Genomic DNA, 21,045 nt, shown 5'->3' on the forward strand with positions numbered 1-21,045 from the left:
CGTATATTAATCGACGATTTCCAACTTCTTTGCTTTATATCCCATTGATAAAATAATAAGTGTTCGAAAATTAGTGATCGATATGAAAATTTGTACAAGGCTGATTAGTTAGTAACGTTAACGTAACGAAACATCATTGTAGAATAAATGAATCGTTGTACAATTTCACGAAGACTTTCAACGAGTTGGCTTTTCAAAATATCAACAGACTTTCTTCGTTATTATGATTTACTAGCTAAATATCAGGCAATCCTTAGGTTGCGAAGTAACGATTTTCTTAAACACGCGTGCGTTAAAGTAACGTCACTAACTACAACCTCGTAAAATTATTATTGGCACTAGTACGAGAGGCTCGCAATTGGATTGAAGAAAAAAAAAAAAAAAACAAGCAAAAAGAAATTAGAAAGTTGTTTGTTTGCTGACTATATTATATATATATTGTATAATGATGAATATCGGGTGCATTTTGTCAAGGAAATGCGATAGCGACACGTGACAGAATGCATTCGGCGTCACTGCATGCATGTCCTTTCCTATCCACGCGTATTACTCGCCACATTTTTTATACGGTATAAATATACCGTTGCATAAAATTCGTTGCAATTTAGTTTAGACAGGGTCGCGACAAATTCCAGCCACGCGCCTGGATTGCAGGCTGAAATCAAAGTTGCCCGAGAATTTCACCAGTTTTTACCTGTCAGCTGTCGCCACCCTGTTGATAATCCGACCTCCGAACGATGCATTATATATATATATATATCTACTGACAACCTCTGTTTATATAGTTAATAACATTCAAATATCAACATAATATCGTGTGATGTAACAAATAAATGACTTTCTCTGCCTTTTTTCAAATCTAGGATCGTTCAACGACAAGCGAACTCTTTCGTTTTTTTTTTTTTTTTTTTCTCCTCCGAGATTTTGAAAATCGCGAGAAATTTCAGGTCACGAGAATTGCTTTTGTTCATTGTTTAACCCTTTCAGTCACGCAATTAAGTTTCTTTTTTTTTTTAAGTGCAATTATACGTTTCTATGAATTTTTTGACGCTGAACGCGATTCTGATATCAAAAATTTATTAAAACTAAAAACTACCCCTGTAACGGGGTGAAAACGGGGTGAATTATCATCATTGTTTTAGACACTGTTCTTCAGGTGTTATTTTCAAACAATACGATTTTAGCCCGAGAATAGGCGCAACCCCCAATACTATCTATATGCACGGCTAATGAGGGTGAAAACTACCCCTATGCGTTGAATTTTGTAAATCTAATGGCCATTCTGAGATCTCTGTTTGTCAACCAATGAATCCGAAGCGTTTTTTGTATACGTTTATTATGAAATTTCTCCGCTAACGAATTACATTCACGAAAACCTTCCTGTTGCGTATAATGTTTATTTATAACAAGTATAAACAATTATGAACTCTCTAAGAATCCTAATCATTCCAAAGCTTGAGCATTTTTCAAACTGAAAATGCAAAACTATTCAAGATTTTGCATGAAATATATAAAATATGACAAAAAGAGGAAAAATAAGGGCGCCGCTATAGTCGATTCTCTGACTGAAAGGGTTAATTCCATTTCTATCTAATTTTGTCTCCTTTTGAGTAAACGCGGCTTGTCTTTTCCTTTTATTTTTCGCGAGATTTTCTTTTTCTCACGGAATATTGAAAGCCGAATTCAACGGGGCCCAACTCGACAGTAAATTACGGAAACCTCGACTCTGAAGTTGTATAATAATTAGCGCCGAAGCCGAAGTTCAGACCGAATTATTCGATACGAATGAATGTTTCGAAGTACGCAATCATGCGTACGTTACGCAATTTCAATTTGGCGAATCAAGCCACGGGAATTCCTCCGGCTGTTCATTGTACGAAAGAAACTTCTTTCGGAGTTTTTTTTTAATTAATCAAGTATCGATCGGAAAAACCGTTGTCCGCTTGCCTTTGAACTCCTGCCTGTTTGATATGAAAACCTATGACTGTACATTCACGGCTTATGTGAATTGACATTGAATATATACGTTTGTGCAATAATATCGATGCTCACAAATCCATAACACGTAGAAACATTAATCCAGCCAGCGTCATCGATCTCTTTCCCATATAATATATAGTCAAGTATGAAATTATTTCACGTAAATAACACGAAATTTGTTTTTTCATACGTTGCATTACGCGTCTGAATGATGCAGCCGTGAAAAACGCGAAGGAGAATAGAAAAGAAATCGTAAATTCCTTACGCGGAATAGGGTATAGATTTTAAATATAGCGAGATCGTTAGAATAGACTGCTTCGCGTAGATTGTCGTTAAAAAGAGAAAATAAGAATGAATAATTATTCCGAATTTTAACACACAGCTGCAGGCAATGACTATTTATTATAGGCCTACACCAGTTGACCTCATGCATGATGGCGGTGAGCCGAGAGGGGAAATCTAGCAACTAGACAGAGCAGTATAACACATAGAGAGTGAAAAATAGTTCAACGATAATTTTATTACTTGACAAATCAGCGCTATAAATTAGCGAGAGCAGAAGAAGCACAAAAAAAAATTATGTAAACAAATAAAAATGCATTTTAGATTAAAGAGAAAATCCACTGCGCAACCACCGCCGCCATTTCATCGTAATCACCATCATCATCATCATCATCATCATCATCATCATCATCATCGTCATCGTCATAGTCGCATTAAATTCACTCATACCACCACCAACACCACCACCACCACCACCACATATCACTTATATTCACTACCACCACAGTCACCATATCAAAAATTTGAGACTTATGACGTTAAATATCTTGCATCACAGTGTATTCTATAGATGCGATAGAATTGAGATGAAGTGAAATCAAAAGTAAATACATCATCGAAGAACATACATAAATGCATATGTATTTAGGTATTCGCAAATACCGAATAGCGAAGCACTTGCTGCAACACACGCGAATGAATGAATCACTGACTTGCGATGCGGCAATTTTAAACATTGGTCAATTATTATCTACCTACATATTCATAATTTATTTTTATATCCTACAACGCCGCGATCCATTTCGTTAATTGGCAAGTAGTATATTGTTATATTTATAGGTATATTATATATATATATATGTATACAAAGATATAGGTAATATTTTATTGATTCCCATAATATTCTGACTTGATTTTCTTTCTTTGGCTTTTTTTTTTCTCTTCTTACTTTCGTTTCTATTTCAACTATATGCAGCTTATCACGGTCGTCGACACAAGTACGCCTAATTATATTATCATCAATAATTAATTGATTACGCATTTATATTGTTGTATGCATTATACTCGTTTTGATTGAATTATTATCATTATTATTATTGTTGTTGTTTGTTTAGTTATCATGTATATCACGGTTTGCGTATATCATTATTATTGTTGACATTATTATTAATATATCAGTATTATTATTAATATTCAATAAATGCGTATCGCTATCGGTTTATTTATCGTCCAATCGTACTTTTACGTTTTATATTAATTGATTATGCATTGACAATGCATAGCAGCTGTTCGATTGTTATATTCGTATAATTAGGTAAAAATTTTTATTAAATCGTATTAAAGAAATTTTAGCACGGCCGTGATTAGATTAATCACATTTAATGTAATCTGCTGATGTTTGTGTTGATAAAAATGAGAAAAGCGTGAAAAAGAAAAAAAAAATACAAGAGAGAAAAAATGAAATAAAAATAATAAGAAAGAACGAAATACGCGGGAATCCAATAAGTTACTAATTATACGAGATATACAAGATCAAATAGCTGTGCGTTACGCCACCGATTGGAAAGTCAGAAAACTAGTAGAGAAAAAAGAAAATTTGTCATTTTTCAATAATAATTTTCAACCTGCCGGTTACATCGCGCGCAAAACATTATTATACATATATGCTTTAGCTTTGCCTTTGATGTTTTCATACATTATCATAATTAAATATAAACACATTAATTAGGATATCATAACGATATTTATAGGTACGTATGTTTAGCGAAATTCGTTAGCCTCATAGAGGTAGTTTATAGGTATAGGTGTGCCCTGTACATAGTTTAAAACGAAAATCTAAATCTGTGACATTCAACAACTCGACATCACACAGTCAAGAAATGCAGTTTAATTAAACGCACAATATGAAACGGTGAAATTTTTGCATCATTCCAAGCACATTCTCCTTTTTATATTACACATGCATACATACATATATACTATTATATATGCATCATAATATATTAAAAATCTGAGCACCGCACGTAATTTTCATTTTCAATTTCAATTTATAGACTAAATCGTAAACCATTTGTCAAAGAATCGAACGTTATTCGACCGTTGAAAAATGTTTAACGTAATAATGAAAAATAATCGCCTACAAATGTAACGAAAATAAGATCTAAATTTCAATATATCACAATATATGACCATTTTGTGGTAAAGAAATTCGGAGAACGGTAAACGAAAAATGGTTTGCGAATGAATTTCGAAAATTTTTCGACACACCCTCTTCAATATATACCACATGATTCGACATTATACATAAATAAATATATATATATATGTATATACTGTATATAATGTATATACATATACATATACATATATGTATTTATATTAGGATTCACCAGATATCCACAATCCACAATTCACACACCCAAAGTCTGGTGTTATGGATTTATGAACACCATTCTGTTTTATAAATTTTTTTCACTAAAATAAATTAAAACGAAGAAAAAAAGAAGAAAAAATGAATTGAACAACTAGAATTTCCCCCGCTTGGCGCATGCGTCCCTGTAACCAACCGCTTTCGCACGTTAATATCGACCTTAGGGCACCTGCGTTTTTTATTCATTTATTTTTTATTTATTTATTTTTTTTTCTCTCACTTAGCCCGAACTACCAAAAATTGCACGATGTAGAAAAATTCGCATTTCAATCTGCAGCATCGGATGCAACGGGATTCAACACGAATACTTAAAAAATTCGTTTATCTTTGCCTCGCTTCAACGTCGATCAATTTTTGGCAAATGGAAAACCGTTCGTTCGCAGCTTTGTGTAATATCATTGTAGAAATCAATCATCCATATACATTGATTATCAGGAATATTAATAATCATTTCATGCCGATCGACGCAATATCCAATTGCTAGGAATTGAATTATAAATGTATATAATCGTATCAATCCCGCATATGTGTTATTATGCAAATTAGCCTCATCGGTCTATCCGCTTCTCTCTCTCTCTCTCTCTATCTCTCTCTCTCTCAATATTTATATTTCTATTTCTATCCCTCTTTGCTACATATTTTTCCATACCCTGCTCTGTATATAATAATAATGCACTTGGGATGAGGTTGCGCGTAGGCTCGAATGCAATTACTTGATTAAAAATGAACGGAGATTTTTTTCACTTCGTACCTACGGTTTTCGTCAAAAGCAAGTAATTTTCCAATCGATATTAGGTTAAAAAAATTGTCAAGGTCCTTGCAATATGAAAACGAAGGAAAAATAACCGATATTTTCCCCACAATGTTTTTTTTTCCTGCTCCGAATTCTTATAAATTTATCTATTGAATAATTTTTTTCATCAACGGGCCTCGATCGTAATTATAATTCAATTAAAGCTTCCGTAAAGTATGTAAAAAAAAAAAAAAAAAAAAAAAAAAAATAGTCAACTGGCACACCATAAAACGCGTATAACGAAGGACGCGACGTCCTGCCTGCATATTGCATTTTATTATCATAATACCCTAAATTATATATCAACATAGTTATGTATATGTTTATGTACGTGACGTATGTGTGTATGTTGTACAGAGGATAAGAAAGGAGGCGTCGACCGGAGCATCACGGTCATAGCAAAAGAGCCCGAAGGTAACCGAACAATAAACAAAACGATCATTCGTGTCGTCTATAATTTTTATATATATATATATATATACATACATAGTATACATATGTATGTGTATACATATTATTATATGCATAATTAATGTCTATCTGTTCACTTGAGTTACATGTAGCCTTTATTTTCACTAATAATGACAAACCGTGGAACATGCTCAAAGCTTTATTGCCGTTGTTATACAATCTTTCACGATTCTTTGCTAATTTTTTCGTTTTTTGTATTTATTTTCTACTTAACAATTTTTTATCCGGTATAGTTCATTTTCTTGAAGGGTTGTTCTCGACCGTTGCTTTATACAAGGGAGGTTTCTTAGTGTCCTCGGTCATTTGTGTAAACGGAATACTTTTATAAAATCATATGATTTTCACTTTAAACAAATAACCGAGGACAGCGAGAAACCCCGCGAAAAAACTTATAGTTAATTTTCCATCCCAAAAATCTTGGGATACTTTCACTAGGCATCGATTTTTCTTTTCTTTCAAATTCAAAAACGTGTCGGAATTGTGATACATAATTTTTTTTTTTTTTTTTCTTTGCACAATAACGAAAGTGCAGTTGAATGAATAATTTATTTAACACTAATTGCGTTTGAATTTCTTATACAGAGATGTTTTGTAAAATGTATACAAACTTAATGGAATATTCATATAGAATTATTATCAATCGCAAAGAAGTAACGTTTCATCAATTGGGCATGTTTCAGTGCGTTTTAGAGATGAAATATATTTTTACGTTGTATGATCGCATAAATTCAACAATAATTATGTATATCTGATCGTTGAGGTTGTTGGTTTTCATTGTTTTTTCTTTTCTTCGTTATTTCTAATTTAACTGGCGAATGATTTAAAATGAAAGTTGATTAACAAAGTTTATTATTTATTTATTTATTTTTTTTTTTTTCTAACACGAATAAATAACCATTGCACGTTAATATTATACATATTCGTATTACGTTGGTTACAATAATTTCTCACGAGATAGCGTAGAAATTTGATTTTCTTCTCAATAACGAGCATTTTCGATATTAACAATATAATGTTGTAGAACTTGTTTATGCTTTTTCTAACAAACGTATCGTCCTCACTTTGTAATAACTATTTTCCGACTTCTAACATCGAAATGTATCATATATCGCAACACGAAAGCACGATTCTACTTAAACGGTAGAAATACACGATATATGTATAATAGCTACAGTATATGTATACCTTAACGAATGATTTATCTGACGGATGAACGTTACTTCACACGGTGAAACGCCTCGTTTTACGTCGATCGAATGACTAAACGACTGCAGGCATCAGATAAAAATTGATTTTTGACAAAAAAAAAAAAAAAGATGTGAATCGTGCCGAGTATGTACATACATGTATAATAAATATAAAAATTAACAAGAGTTGCGTGAAAAATTAACAGATTAACCCGCAGGAGTCGACTAATCGCAAGATGAAAACTTTACGTTGTTATGTACGTTCGAGAATCTTTGAAAAAAAAAAAAAATGAAGGCTCTTTTTAGCCCCCAAATTTGCCCTTATATACTCGATTACATTTCCAAAATTACATCCCTAATATAACAAGACGATAAAATCAGGACGATAAGATACCCGGGTTGAAATATCGCGGTCGGAGAAGAATAAGAGACGGAGGGTCGTTCAAGTCGGACGAGATTGGACGGAAATACCTGCAACTTGCCGCTTAGCAACCTCGAATAGATCACAGGCGTGCGGACAGACACACGGATAGAGAGAAGACAGTTTCGCTTCGTTTCTGCGCTAAGTAGATACGCATTCGGTGCTTGGATGAATTCGTAATTGAACTTGGCCCGGGGAAGAAAAAACCGGTTCCCGTTATACGTCAAATTTTCGAAAAGTTTATCGCACAGTGACGCGATCCTTGATTTTATTCCGCGATTTCAAGACTCGCAGAGATTGAATTCATCGCGGGCGAAGGAAACTCGCGACGATTGTGCAGTGCGCTTGGAGAAAAGAAAAGAAAAGTGCAGATTTTATTGAAAAAAACTGTAGGAAAAGGTTTTTCGTTAATTATAACACGGATGTCGTCTGTAATTTTTACTATAAATCTAAATTATATTCTAAAATTAAAATAGATTTTAGTCTGCGCAAAGTGTTTAATTTTTAATAATAGATGCTGCATTTTACCAAGTATATTTTGTTAAATAAACAAACCGGATGTGTCTTCCTGTTCCTGCAGTTTTTAGTAAAATCTGCTCTTCTATCATTTCCGTTTAGGGAACGGAAATCTTTTATTTATTTTTTTTTTATTTTGTTTAATAGTTTTAACAAATGAAGCGATGTCGGCAGTTACGAGCATAATTTCCGCGGTTTCATCAAAGCAGCCGATGAGTAGTGAGTCGTTTCTACATCGATTTTTTCCACCTATTGTTACTTTTCTCATTTCCTTGATGCCTCGATTGACGCGCAATTTTTTGCCCGGTAAAATTTTGATACTGATTTCCAACCGTCACGAATACGAAACGCGAAATTTCATTATTATTGCTACGTATAGTGCTACGTTAAGTGTAGGTATGTATCACTGAATTACATAACGTGCAAACGATTCGCACATCACGTGTATCACGGGGTTAAAACGTCGCGGCTCGAGTAATTCCTGAACTTTGTTGATCGACGGTATATGTATACACGAGGGTGTTTCAGAAAACAATAATTTACGATTTTCCACCGTGGAGTCCCGTAAAAAGTTTGCTTGAGTCAAAAGAAAGATTCTGTAAAAAGCTGAGCGTTCTAGTTTACGTGAAAGATCACGTTCATTTGATTTTTCACACTCTCTTCGAATATTTTTTAATTTATGAATAAACTCGTTGTAACACTTCAATTATTACTTCTTTCTTGACATTTATATTCAACCTAAAGATCACGATCCATAACGCAACGATATATCATCCGGGAATCTTATTCTCCTAAATTAAAAGTTCACATTAAAGTATAAATATTTTATGTCGATATTGAACCGATATGAAAAAGTGAAATTACACACGTGCAGGTCTTCATTGTAAAGTAAATTCATATTATGATCGATGTAAGCAATAAAAAAAATTCTATTCACGATACTAAAAAAGTTGTAAAAAGAAAAAAAAATTTTTTACAAAAGTGAAAAATCAATCTTCCGACTTCCCATCGATTCGCCGTCTCTTTCCCTCCTCGATTCCCATCCGTCGATACAGCCCTGCGTGTACAGCCCAATGCATACCCCGTATAATCCCACGACTCTGTGTCATGGACCAAGCTATTCGCGGATCCGCGGAGACAACGTGACACAGATTTCAGCGCGACGGCCATTCCTGTTTCAATGAAATCACAAATTCCTGTAGAATTTGCAGACCCTTTGCAATCGCTGCGCAAAGTGCGCAAAAATAACGACACGAATAACGATGCGTATCAGGCGTGGAAAATAATTTTAAACATGTATGTGTGAATTTTTCTTCGTTCATTATAAAACTTTAACTGCGAACGCCGTTGATTACTTTACAATTTTAGAGCCGTCGCGAAATTTTTTTAATCGTCAAAATGTATAATATATATTGTAAAATTACAAAATATATACAAAAAAAAAAAAAAAAAAAAAAAAAAAGAAATCAAAAAAATTATTCGAAGAATCTTCAAAAAATTTATTCGCGAATAATAAGTTGACGTTGATCGATAAAAATTTCAACTATTGCTTTACCGACATTTCGATTCAGATCTTTTATAACGAGACTGATATTCTTTGGCTGAAATTGAAAATTCACGTGCATAAAAGGCCAGCTTTCACTTCTCGTGACCCGACTCAAAGATCCTTGAAATTCGATTACATCGCGGTTGACGAGTCCTTCAGGGGATGCTCTACTTCGATTTCGACGTTGCCTGATACATCTTTAAATACCGAAATCCACTTATCTGAAACGCGAAAAGGGTTTAACAGACCCATTCTATAGACAATTCTAACCAAAAACACTCCAATGAATTTTGATTTTACGCAGAAATAGAGATAAATTGCACGAATTCTACGGATTTACTATTGCGATTTCGTAGAATCCGTGCTACTTCTGCGTTTCTGCGACAAATGAAAATTCGTCGGGAGTGTTTTCGGTCAGAATTGCGTATAAAATCGGGCTGCTAAGCCCTTTTTCGCGGTTCAGCCACGTGGATTTAGATATTTGAAGATATTTACGATCACGTCGAAGGCGCCTCGGGCACCCCCTCAACATTCTTCGAACCCTCGGCCCCCTTCTCGACGAATTCCAACCGATCTACATGAAGTTCGCCCTGGCCCTCAGGCTTGGCCTCGCAAGGCACGCCGCCCAGCAGCCCAGCCGCGGCCTCGGTTTTCTCGAGGGTGATGGTGGGCCAAACCCCGTCCCAAAAGCAACCCCAATCCGCCGGAAGCACGCTAGGAATCGCCGCAGTCCTGCTCCAGGGTGCCCAAGGTAAAATGGTTATTGTTATAAGGAAAACGCCACCGCTTCTAAAATCGAACCTCGATAAACTGACTCGACCGAATTCACTGCAGAGATAAGGAGAGACGAGACGTCGGTCCTTGTTTTTCCATAATCGAAGGAAAAACGAGGCGATTATTAACACTTTTATTTTCAAACAGATACTGTATATAAATTAATAACGCGAATTGTAAATTTCTCGATGCATAAAACCGATTCCTATAGAGGGTTGCAAGGGACAAGTTTATTCTTTGGTGATCTTAGAACTAAGGATTAAACAGATGCAACTAAAAGAGATGAATAATTGGTACAGAGTTAATAACGGATACATTTATCTTAAAGCGTGGAACGGAACGAAGGAAATAATCAACCAGCATCCCTTATTAGAAAAATTTGTTGCACCTAATTCCTCAGATAAAATTTTCAAAATGCCGTAGAGCTGTTGTGATCAAACGTTTTCACACCGGAAGTTGGCAAGATTTCGTTTTATTGCTATTCTTCACGTTCCGTTTTCTAAAAAATCGATCAATGGATCACCTCGAAATCGTGCATCCGATATCTCTGCAGTTAATAATATGTAACAAAGAATTTTATTTTCAACGCGCTTTTGTTGTACATACGTATATAAACATATTATTTATTATAGTTATTATATGTACAAGTCTGTTGTTCGTGTTCCCCCGTTTATCGTTTTGTGTGATTTCATCCACTATTTTTATACGCACCCTCAACTTTTTCCTCGTTATACGATATATGCATTATTGCTTTCTCTTTCCTCGCCGCGTTTCATTTACGAATTATGTGACAAGAATTGCTTCGGAAATAATAATTAAGCGCAATAACGATATTTCATAACGATACTGTTCAGCTATCTGTAATTAATTAAACTTTTCATTCGCCTTTCGTCGTCCCCTTTTTACAATTGAAAATATTGCTGAATTATGCACCTCGGTATGAAATTCCAACACACATAGGTAACGTAAACCGCCTAACTGCCTATCGCTTCGCCAAGAAGCCAGACAAGGCAAGGCAACGTGACAAAAGTTTTTCCTTTCATTTTCTTTTCTTTTTTTCTCTCTCATCTACTTCTTCTCCGTATTCTTTTTTCTTCATCTCTTTGCGCCAACCTTGTCCGGATTCATGCGGTATATGTGCGCGTTATACAAATGTAATATTGTGTAGACACACACACACACACCGAATAAATCGAACTTTGCCATGACGCAAAAAATTTCTCGTTCGTTTTTCAGCTGAAATCGATTTCTGATTTTTAAATTCCCAAGCTCTTCTTTTTTCTTTTTCTTAATCTGTATATATCATTTTACTGATTTTCTTTTCTATATTCTACACTCTAATCCGTTATCGACTTTTAATCGTTGTGGAGTTTTCTTTGTATATTAACCAATATGGGTATATATATATATATATATATATATATAATATAAATATACAATATATATATATATATATATATACCTTGTGCACCTGTGGAATGCAAGCTGTGGAAATTGAACTAATTTAAAAAAAATTATTCGTACTTTTCGATTTATATACATATATGTATAGGTATACGTAGGTATAGACAATTGATAGAGATGACAAGTTTGAAAGATTCGTGAATGTAAAAAATAGCGACAACATACGAAGAAAGGGAATCGATTGCGCAAAGAAGTAGGCGTATATAGCTTAATGCAGCTTATTATACATACGTAGAAATTGTGGTAGCGTGCAAGTATGCGAGTACCCGAATGCTGCACGAGCTTAATTTATGTGAAAACGCAGAAATATTGCAATATTTTCACGCTACATTTACTAGTAATGTTCGCTTATATCCTACGCCAGGAACACCTATATTGTATATAGTATATATGCGTACATCGTGCATATCGTACATTCCGTAAGCCTGTCTAGTACCTAGATCAGTAAAAAGAGAATCCAGTTGGCATAATGATGTTATTTTAAAAAAAATATAGACATTCCAAAGGTCCGCAGGATCGAATATATGGTAAGAAGAAGTTTTCATCTACGGAATTTTTTAATAATATTCGAAATTTCAGGGTAGAAGGTAAAAAGAAATATTCTAAGAAAATAGTAGATATATTTATAGGTATATATACCTACAGTATAATGAACTAAATAATAATGAACAGCGACGGGTGATAAAATCGTCCCTTATATGATTACTAATTATATCACAATTAACGTATCTATAGCGACAAATTGTACCGAATGGCCAGATCACCGGACAAATTGGTAAGATTGTTGATTGCTGAGATATTATAACGTTTTAGGGTTGAGCATGATTTGATTTTCGTCTTCTTATATACTTCACTTGAATTGTTCGTCTGATTTTTTTCTTCTTATATTTTTCGATAACCTAGCGCTCGTAACAATATATTATATTACATACCTACTAATTAATACGCTAGACTGAAGCGAAGAATGTTTCTTAAAATTAAATCGTTAATTTTATCGATTTAAACATTCTATTGGTTGCTTTTTACGCTCGTTATTGTACACGTATTATAATTGCTAATTCACGAATATATTATGTATTTGCGTATCAATTTTTTTATCGAAATATTATTCTTTCAATGTTTCTAGTATAAATAACCACACGGATAATACTGTTTTGTTAAATAGTGTATTAGTTTGAAGAGAATTTTTGATATATTTAAAAGAGAAATGATAAACAATGATAATAATAATGATAACGCTAATCAAAAACAATCTAAGAAAAATTATTAACTCATCGATCGATGACGTAAGAACAAAGCGATTCCGCAGTTAACCCGTTTCATTTGTTCATAAATTCTCTCTAGCAGAACTGCCTGCAAAGCTTTTATAATATTAACATTAAAAAATAGAGAAAATAAAAATGAATAAACGATCGAAATTACGTATCAACTTTAATGCGATAAAGATACATTTCAATCTGATATTTAAAAATTTCTTAGTGCAGAATGAATCGACGAAAGCTTTGTTCTTGCCTGCATCCGTATGTATGTATTATACACGCGAACCCATTTACACGAATAACAGGAGAGAGAGAGAGAGAGAGAGAGAAAAAAAATAAAAAAGGAGTAGCAAAGTAAAAGAGACCGTTATTGTTATAAATTACCGCAATACGGCGAAGTCGGTAATGGATTGAAAGGTCAATTACAGCCTGTTCAAATAAAAATCGATCCATGATAATATCGCGAAAAATCGTATAAGTGGGTTCGTGTTTTTTTACCCGTAACTTTATCTCCCATTATCTCTCTCTCTCTCTCTCTCTCTCTCTCTCTCTCTCTCTCTCTCTCTCTCTCTCTCTTGTTTCCTTCTCAATCCATATTATCAATCGCTTTGCCACCGTCCGCCGACTTTGTATTTGAGAATGAAAATAATGAGGAAGAAATAACGATACCCACGATGAACATGACATGTACCTACCTAATAGCATCAGCGATGAGGAGGTTGCACGTTTCGTTTTCCGTATTTGGCGTGTATCATATCGAGGCTGAGTCACAATGTACCTTTGTTGGTTCGTTGGTTGCATGACTAGCTGGCAGTGGGAGTGGCAGTGGCTCCAGCCACAGTAGCAGCAGCAACAGCCAGAACAGCCAAACCGGGGGATCCCCGTCGTCGACGATCCACCTCAACGCCTGCAGGATCACGCCTCGTCGTCATGACTCGAACACTGGTCTGTAGCTTCCTTTTATTTTTCACCTTTCGACCCGTCTTCCCCCGCTTGCCCCGATCCTCTCACTCTCTCACTCGCTCTCTCTCTCTCTTGGAAACGATACTTTTTCACCCGTTATAGACGTTCGATTTCTCTGCAAAAACGTCTCCACCCTTCAACCTTAAGTCCACACTTAACTTCCCTGACGGGACGTTTGCCTCCCAAACTCCTTGAATTAAGATCCGAAGAAAAGTGAATCTTTTCCGTAAAATTTATACTCTTTCTGTAGCTTTGATTGATCCGTCTGAAGCTAGCTCCTTGTTTTCTTTCTCTCTTTCCTCTTATCGGCAACAAATCCATCCTACCTGATCAACATTCGCATTTTCTATCTCCTGCAATATCCAGCTGCCGGTTACAACGCGTCTCCTCCCATTCCTTCTTACATATAACAAAGAAACAAACCAACGAACAATCACCCCCGTGTAATTCCAATCTTTTAGTTAATCGTAGCGTGTTGCGTGTCGTATTATATAATGAACTTCGACGCGTGTATTATACATTATACATACCTTATATATACCTATATATACATATATCTATAAGTGTACATGTACGCATGTATGTATACATATTTGTGCATGCTTATATTGGTGTTTGCTGCCCGCTGATTGGCTCTGGCTTGGTGTTCGGTGTTCGGTGTTCGCTTCTTGCATCAATTGCATGACGAGGGGCTGTTCAGACTCGCAATCAGAGGGTATCGGCGGAGGGCGAGGCAATCAGGTGATGTCCGGAGCATCATCCGGGACTGCGGGATACTGCCAGCTAGGCGAGAGCGGAGAAAACGACGGCGGTAAGGCCGCAAAGGCAACGCCGAAAACCACCAAATCAGAGATAAACGATATATCATCCCGTAAGAGTAAGAGCCACAAAGACGAGGAAGTCTGCTCGAAGCTCAGGCGATGTCGCTTGCTGTAGTCATAACTTTATACTACATATTTAAATATACCCCGTGCCTTACGGCGAAGTCGACATTTCTCCTTTCCATGTTTTTCGTAACATTCACGAGCTCGGGTGACGAGAAACCAGGAATAAAATCACCAAATTCAACGAACAAACTGATATACGAACAGTTACAAGTTACCCTAATACCTATTAATCCGGGACTCTCGCATCGCTTCACCTTATCACCTGCTATGCGGGTGATACGTATAATTATTCTGACTAACGATTAATCGTTCGCTAATCAAGTAGGATATAGAAAGATGGTGAGAAGATTTGTTGTTTATCTGTTATTATTTTTTTTTTCAATATAGAACAAGATGAAGGATACTGTTATAAGCATTATACACCATCGACAAATATGTATGATAGTGTTTTAGTTAAAAATGTATGTGTGTGTGTCTGTATATATATACATACATACATGAATCATTTGGATGATTTATTATTGTTAATAAATTGTTTAATATCTAGAGAAAAAAAAAAATCGTGCCAAAATGAATACAGCATACGTTACATGTGATTGTATGCACACTATATGTATATATATACATAAATAAATAAATTTTTGAAGCGAATTAAACTTGCGGAAGGAATTAAAAATTAGAGGATATAGTTTGCACATCGAATAACTACTACACGTCGGTGTTTCCGAAAGGTAAAGTTGTGAACATCGATGTTCATAGACGCTGCTTTATTATTATTCGTAAACCCTGCGTGCAGGTTATAATTATATACAGGGGAAAAGTTTAGACGAAAGAAACGAGAGAATAACAACTAATTCATGGAAAATGTAACATGTTGATACACGGAGAGGCACGATTCGCATCTTGGAATAGGTGAATAATTTAACTATCGATGCTATGGTGCGACGCGAGTTAAAGAAAATTTCTACCGGTTATAGTATAAATATAATTGAAGCAACGAAATAAATGACTAATTTTAAATTATCGTTGTGATTATAATTCTCTGCGAGACGCAATAACGCTTGTGTATTTCTAAAATTTATACACTTGACACCCACGATTCGCGGTGGAGTCGGAAACTGCAGTGTATCTGACACTTGAACCGCAATTTCAATTACCCGTAATATGTATGCGGTTTTAGAATGTGTGTTGAGTATACCTCATACGACGAATATACTCAACAGAAATTTTCAAATATTTTGTTCAATAAACGGAAAACGAAAGGAAAACATATCTCGAATTAGCGTAAAGCGAAAAAACAAGTTTTTCCCACAGATCGATCTACGTATCTAAGGTATAATATTACAGCAACCTCTGCATAAAAATATTTCTAACTAAATTCTCGTGCTATTACAAAGAAGCGGAAAAATAGTTAAACCATCGCAGTTTATTGTTTAAAGCGTTAAACGTTTTTATTTTATTATCGCGAAATATTGAGACGATTCAAAAATAAAAGTTCAGTGTATTACGAGCAATATTAAATCGCTCTTGTTTAAATTTTACCGACCTGCACGTGAATATGAAAACGAAAAAAAGAAATCTTTTAAAAGTATATGATCCCGTTTTATTTCTACTCTTATTACAAATCGTCTCAATTTTTTTAAACCTCCTCTCCCCCTTCCTCCCTCCCTACTTTCACGCGATGAAAATGCCGTTTATAAATTAGCTGCGTATAGACACGATAGCTATGTTGATATCATGCCTGTGCGCGTCACTTCGACACTTTGTTGTTTTGCATATTCATTTATTTATTTATTTGTTTATTCGTTTTTTTTTCAAATTGTGTGTCGTTGTTTCTTTTTTTAATAAGAAAGGTATGTTATTATAGAGATAAGAATCGTCTGTCCTATCAAGACCTGCAGTCAGCTATCTACGAATTCGCAGTGCTCAGGTAATCGTAAAACATCCAATTATTATACGTATCGAGAACAAAACCATGAATTAAATTAAATTCAATTCAATGAAAAAAATGGCTTGTAGGCCTGTTTGTAAGTATAGGTAGTGTAAAAATAGATTTATTATCGTAAATATCAACAAGTCCGAGGAAAAAATGCATACATGCGTATATACATATACTATATCACTGACTTTGAATCACACGTATGATCGAAGCCGTGAAATTATTATCGCGACGGAAAAATAACCCATTTGTAGATGAGCTCTTTGTTACGGTTGAAATATCTGTAGAAATTTTTCTTTCATTCGACTTTACATGCAATGAGAAATTTTTTTTTTTTTTTTTTGTCAAACTATAGCTTGAAAAAAATCGACGCGTTTACGTTGGATATATATTAATTTTTTCCGTATCGTTGAGAATTTCACGTATCTCCGATATTCGCAGATTGTCAAACCGTAAAAAAGAATTTTCATTGATCGAGAATACATAATGGAATACAAACATCAGATGTAAAAAAAAAAAAAAAAAAAAAAAAAAGAAGAAGAATAAAATAAGAACCAAAGTTGAAAATACAGAATACAAACTGATACCTAATTGGAAAAATAGAAAAGTATGAAAATTATATGCGAAAATGAACATTTATTTATTGATCGTGAATTTTTTTATCAATCTTTCTGGATATTTTGCCGGGAATAATAATGCCCGCAGGTGGAGCAAGAGGTTTGTTACACCTCTAGAGAGGAAATGAGAAGGGGTATCCCTATCTTCTCCACGACCTTGGTATCGTTATCAAGACTCCCTCTGTAGCCAATAGAATTAAAGAATGAATTTCTCAAGGAGAGATAACCAATAGGATCGAGGTTTCCCTGAACACGTGACTGTGGTGGTGGTAGACGCAACACCTTTGCCTTTATCAAGTATATAATAAAAAACCTGGTTCAAGCTTACGTAAAATCTTGTTATACACACCGTGATGCCCATACGGGTGTGCTTAGATGTAAAGCTTAGATGAAAACGACTCGGAGGCATTCATTCGGAATATTATCAGTGTAAATGCGTGACTTAATATTACGTTTGAAAAGCCAGGAATCGGGGCGGTTCAAAATCGTAAATGATAGAAGCACGTGTACCTAATACTCGTGTGTCGTGTGTAGAAGAAAAAGCTGCTTTGTGATCGTGTCGGAAATTAGAATATTTCTTGTCACTGACGAACGCGAAGGTTTACTCTTTATACCTCTACAGTAAATAATTCGAGGAGTACGTTAACCAAGCATAAATGTTGCCGGACTAACCGATATGTGATACATATTTTACTAACGAAATATTTGGAAGTGCACGAAACATGACATAAGGGTTAGAAGTAGGTGAGGCGTGACGTAAGAACGAATAAGAAACGAAAGACAAAAAAAACAAAAAAAAAAAAAAAACAAAAAAAAAACAAAGAGAAAGACAAATATGACGATAATTTACCCAGCTAGTGAATCAACGATTTTATAGGGTACTGCATAATAATTAAACGTTCATGCATGTGGCTGTTGTGCTGTACGACGTGTCAGAAAAAAGGTTCTGACATGGTGGAATTTGAGTGTAAGGTTAAAACTGACGATGATATGTTGACAATTCCAGCTCGTCGTCAGGAAATAATCAAGATGACTGAACAGTTGATCGAAAGCATAAACACCGGCGACTTTGAGGCCTACACGTGAGTGAGATTTGAACTTTTACGGTTTTTTTTTTTTTTTTTTTTTTTTTCTTCAATTTTTTTCCAATCTTAATATAATTGCGAATTAATTAATGAAACCGATGATTATTTAGTTGCAGGATTATAAGAATTAACATGATTATAATACTTGTAATGAACGAGGCAACGAATTAACGATCTAATTATTCTACGTTCTCGTTTCTCCCGTTCCCCGTAGGAAGATCTGCGACCCGCATTTGACGGCGTTCGAACCCGAGGCTTTAGGTAATTTGGTCGAGGGAATGGACTTTCACAAATTTTACTTTGACAACGGTAATTACACCTCGTTTGCATCAATCTCTTGACACGAATGAAAAGTAACAAAAAGAAAAAAGAAGATCTTTTTTTTTTTTTTTTTAAACATTCAAAATAAGAAGAAAAAACATAGAATTTTTCTTTTTTTCTTTTCTTTAAACTAAAAAAAGAACGCAGACCAATCACATTGATCGATTATAGTTCTTCCATATTATTACTATTATTATTATTATTATTATTATTATTATCACACACATATACGTGCACAATTTCTCATCTATCTATATCTTATTATCTCAAGTTATATAATTGCCTAATTTACCGCAGCTTCTTATGAAATCTTTCGTCATTGCATGCGTCGAAATGAAAACGTGTTGAATAAAAAAAAAAAAAAAAAAAATACAAAAAAGCAAAAAAAAAACGAAGACTGCAAATATTATACGCAGATTGATTTGCAGTTTTTCAATCTATAATCTAATAGCAGATATTTTCTTTCTGTTGCGCATGCTTCACAGTTTTGGCGAAGAACTGCAAGGCGGTAAATACAACAATACTGAATCCCCACGTGCATCTTTTGGGCGAGGATGCGGCCTGCATCGCTTACGTCAGACTTACGCAGTACATGGACAAGTGAGTAGAACAATCCGTGCAGTTAACCCTAATTGGTCGAGCCGCGTGAAATTTACAAGAAAAATTTTTCGAACCCCTCTCAGAGTTCATAAGACGTGGAAATAAAACTCTTGGTGCCGTTTTTCAAACAAAGGCTTTTTCCGACATTTTCGACACTTTCTTCAGGTTTGCCGATTTTTTCTTTTACAATATTTAAACGATCCATTTCAGCTGGAAGAATTAAGAGAACTTTTCCTGCGATCCTTAAACAATACCTAGATAATTTTTTTTCAAATTTTTAGAACTCATACTTAAAACGAAATATCACGTTTCGGGTAAATTTTATACCCCGTGTGACCGTTATGCGATTTTAAAGAATTGTGACTAATTAGAGTTTACGGGCCATTTATTAATTACGTAAAGATCCTCAGGTAGGGGGGGGGAGGGGGTCAAAATCATTCTTACGTGATATTTTATACATATCGGAATGTGCATAATAGACAATTGAGACAAAATATCTGTACAGCAACGTCTCAGGAAAGAAAAATCGCACGGAAAATTGAAAAGGCATTTTCAAAAAGTACAGAATTTTTTTTATCTAGACAGTCCACAAGCTATGAGATCTATTTTTTAATAAAACTATAGGTAAAATCTTAAACGTAAGAAGTGAAAGGGGGGGAGTTCAAGAAATCTTACGCGTTCTTACATGGGGGTAGGTGGAGGTTAAAAATAGCTAGCATCGTCCTTACGTAATTAATAAATGTCCCTTCAGGTGATCGAAATTCGCGATTCGTTGTTCGCGCAGGAGAGTAAAAAAAAATATACGATACCTAATAACTTGCAGGCAAGGAGTGGCCCACACTCATCAAAGCGAGGAAAGCCGGGTCTGGCACAAGCGGGACAACAAGTGGCAGAACGTGCATTTTCACCGAAGCGCCGTGACGGGGTCTCCGCAATTTTCATTCAACCAGAAATAAACGGTTGCGAGCGCCGAGGATCCTGGATCCGCGACGGTGCAGGAAATTACCTGAGGAAACGAATCGACAAAAATATTAAACGAGGAATAACACACAGATCAGGCGAGAAGGAAAATGAGGGGAAAAATAGGCGGGAAGTGGAAGACGGGTAAAGAGCCGAAAGGGGTCTACGTATGTATTGGGTTGATTGTGAGATGGAATTCGGGAGGGGGGAGGGGGGGGGGGGTGACAACGAGATGCGGGGGGGGGGGAAGAATTATTAGTCAACACGATATTATTACGACATACAATATATATAGCTGAAGGAGTATAAATCAGGCAACAACAGAATATTATGATATATATATATATACATATAATAATTTTAATAACATTTTTTAAAAGTCATTAATTGAAGAAGAAAAAATGAAAATATTAACATCCATCAAATTAACAAATAAAACTTGAAACTGACGAGAAAGAGAGAAAGGATAAGAAAAACTTCCGATAACGAATGCACGAAGGGAGAAACAGAAGTAAAGAGAAGGAGGAGAAAATCTTGAGTGAAAAAGTA

At 35.0% G+C, this 21,045-nt stretch overlaps 1 protein-coding gene across 25 annotated transcripts in view; it reads left to right on the plus strand.

The window, feature by feature from the left end:
- The window catches only part of LOC124416314 (calcium/calmodulin-dependent protein kinase type II alpha chain), a 97,784-nt gene extending 77,152 nt beyond the window's left edge, over positions 1 to 20,632 (plus strand). For 3 of the 25 annotated variants that reach the window (XM_046897249.1, XM_046897257.1, XM_046897265.1), the window contains 8 exons: positions 5,844 to 5,900; positions 10,229 to 10,378; positions 13,932 to 14,069; positions 16,842 to 16,904; positions 18,537 to 18,612; positions 18,830 to 18,924; positions 19,422 to 19,536; positions 20,360 to 20,632. In XM_046897249.1, the coding sequence (XP_046753205.1) occupies positions 5,844 to 5,900; positions 10,229 to 10,378; positions 13,932 to 14,069; positions 16,842 to 16,904; positions 18,537 to 18,612; positions 18,830 to 18,924; positions 19,422 to 19,536; positions 20,360 to 20,492 (827 nt within the window). In that variant the 3' untranslated portion in view covers positions 20,493 to 20,632. Of the gene's footprint in view, positions 1 to 5,843; positions 5,901 to 10,228; positions 10,379 to 13,931; positions 14,070 to 14,787; positions 15,159 to 16,841; positions 16,905 to 18,536; positions 18,613 to 18,829; positions 18,925 to 19,421; positions 19,537 to 20,359 lie in introns of those variants that run through there. The other 22 variants (XM_046897327.1, XM_046897336.1, XM_046897344.1 and 19 more) reach the window with 11 other exon arrangements.
- The last annotated feature ends 413 nt before the right edge of the window (positions 20,633 to 21,045 follow it).

Source organism: Diprion similis, chromosome 1 (genome assembly GCF_021155765.1).
Source record: "Diprion similis isolate iyDipSimi1 chromosome 1, iyDipSimi1.1, whole genome shotgun sequence".
Classification (NCBI taxonomy): domain Eukaryota; kingdom Metazoa; phylum Arthropoda; class Insecta; order Hymenoptera; family Diprionidae; genus Diprion; species Diprion similis.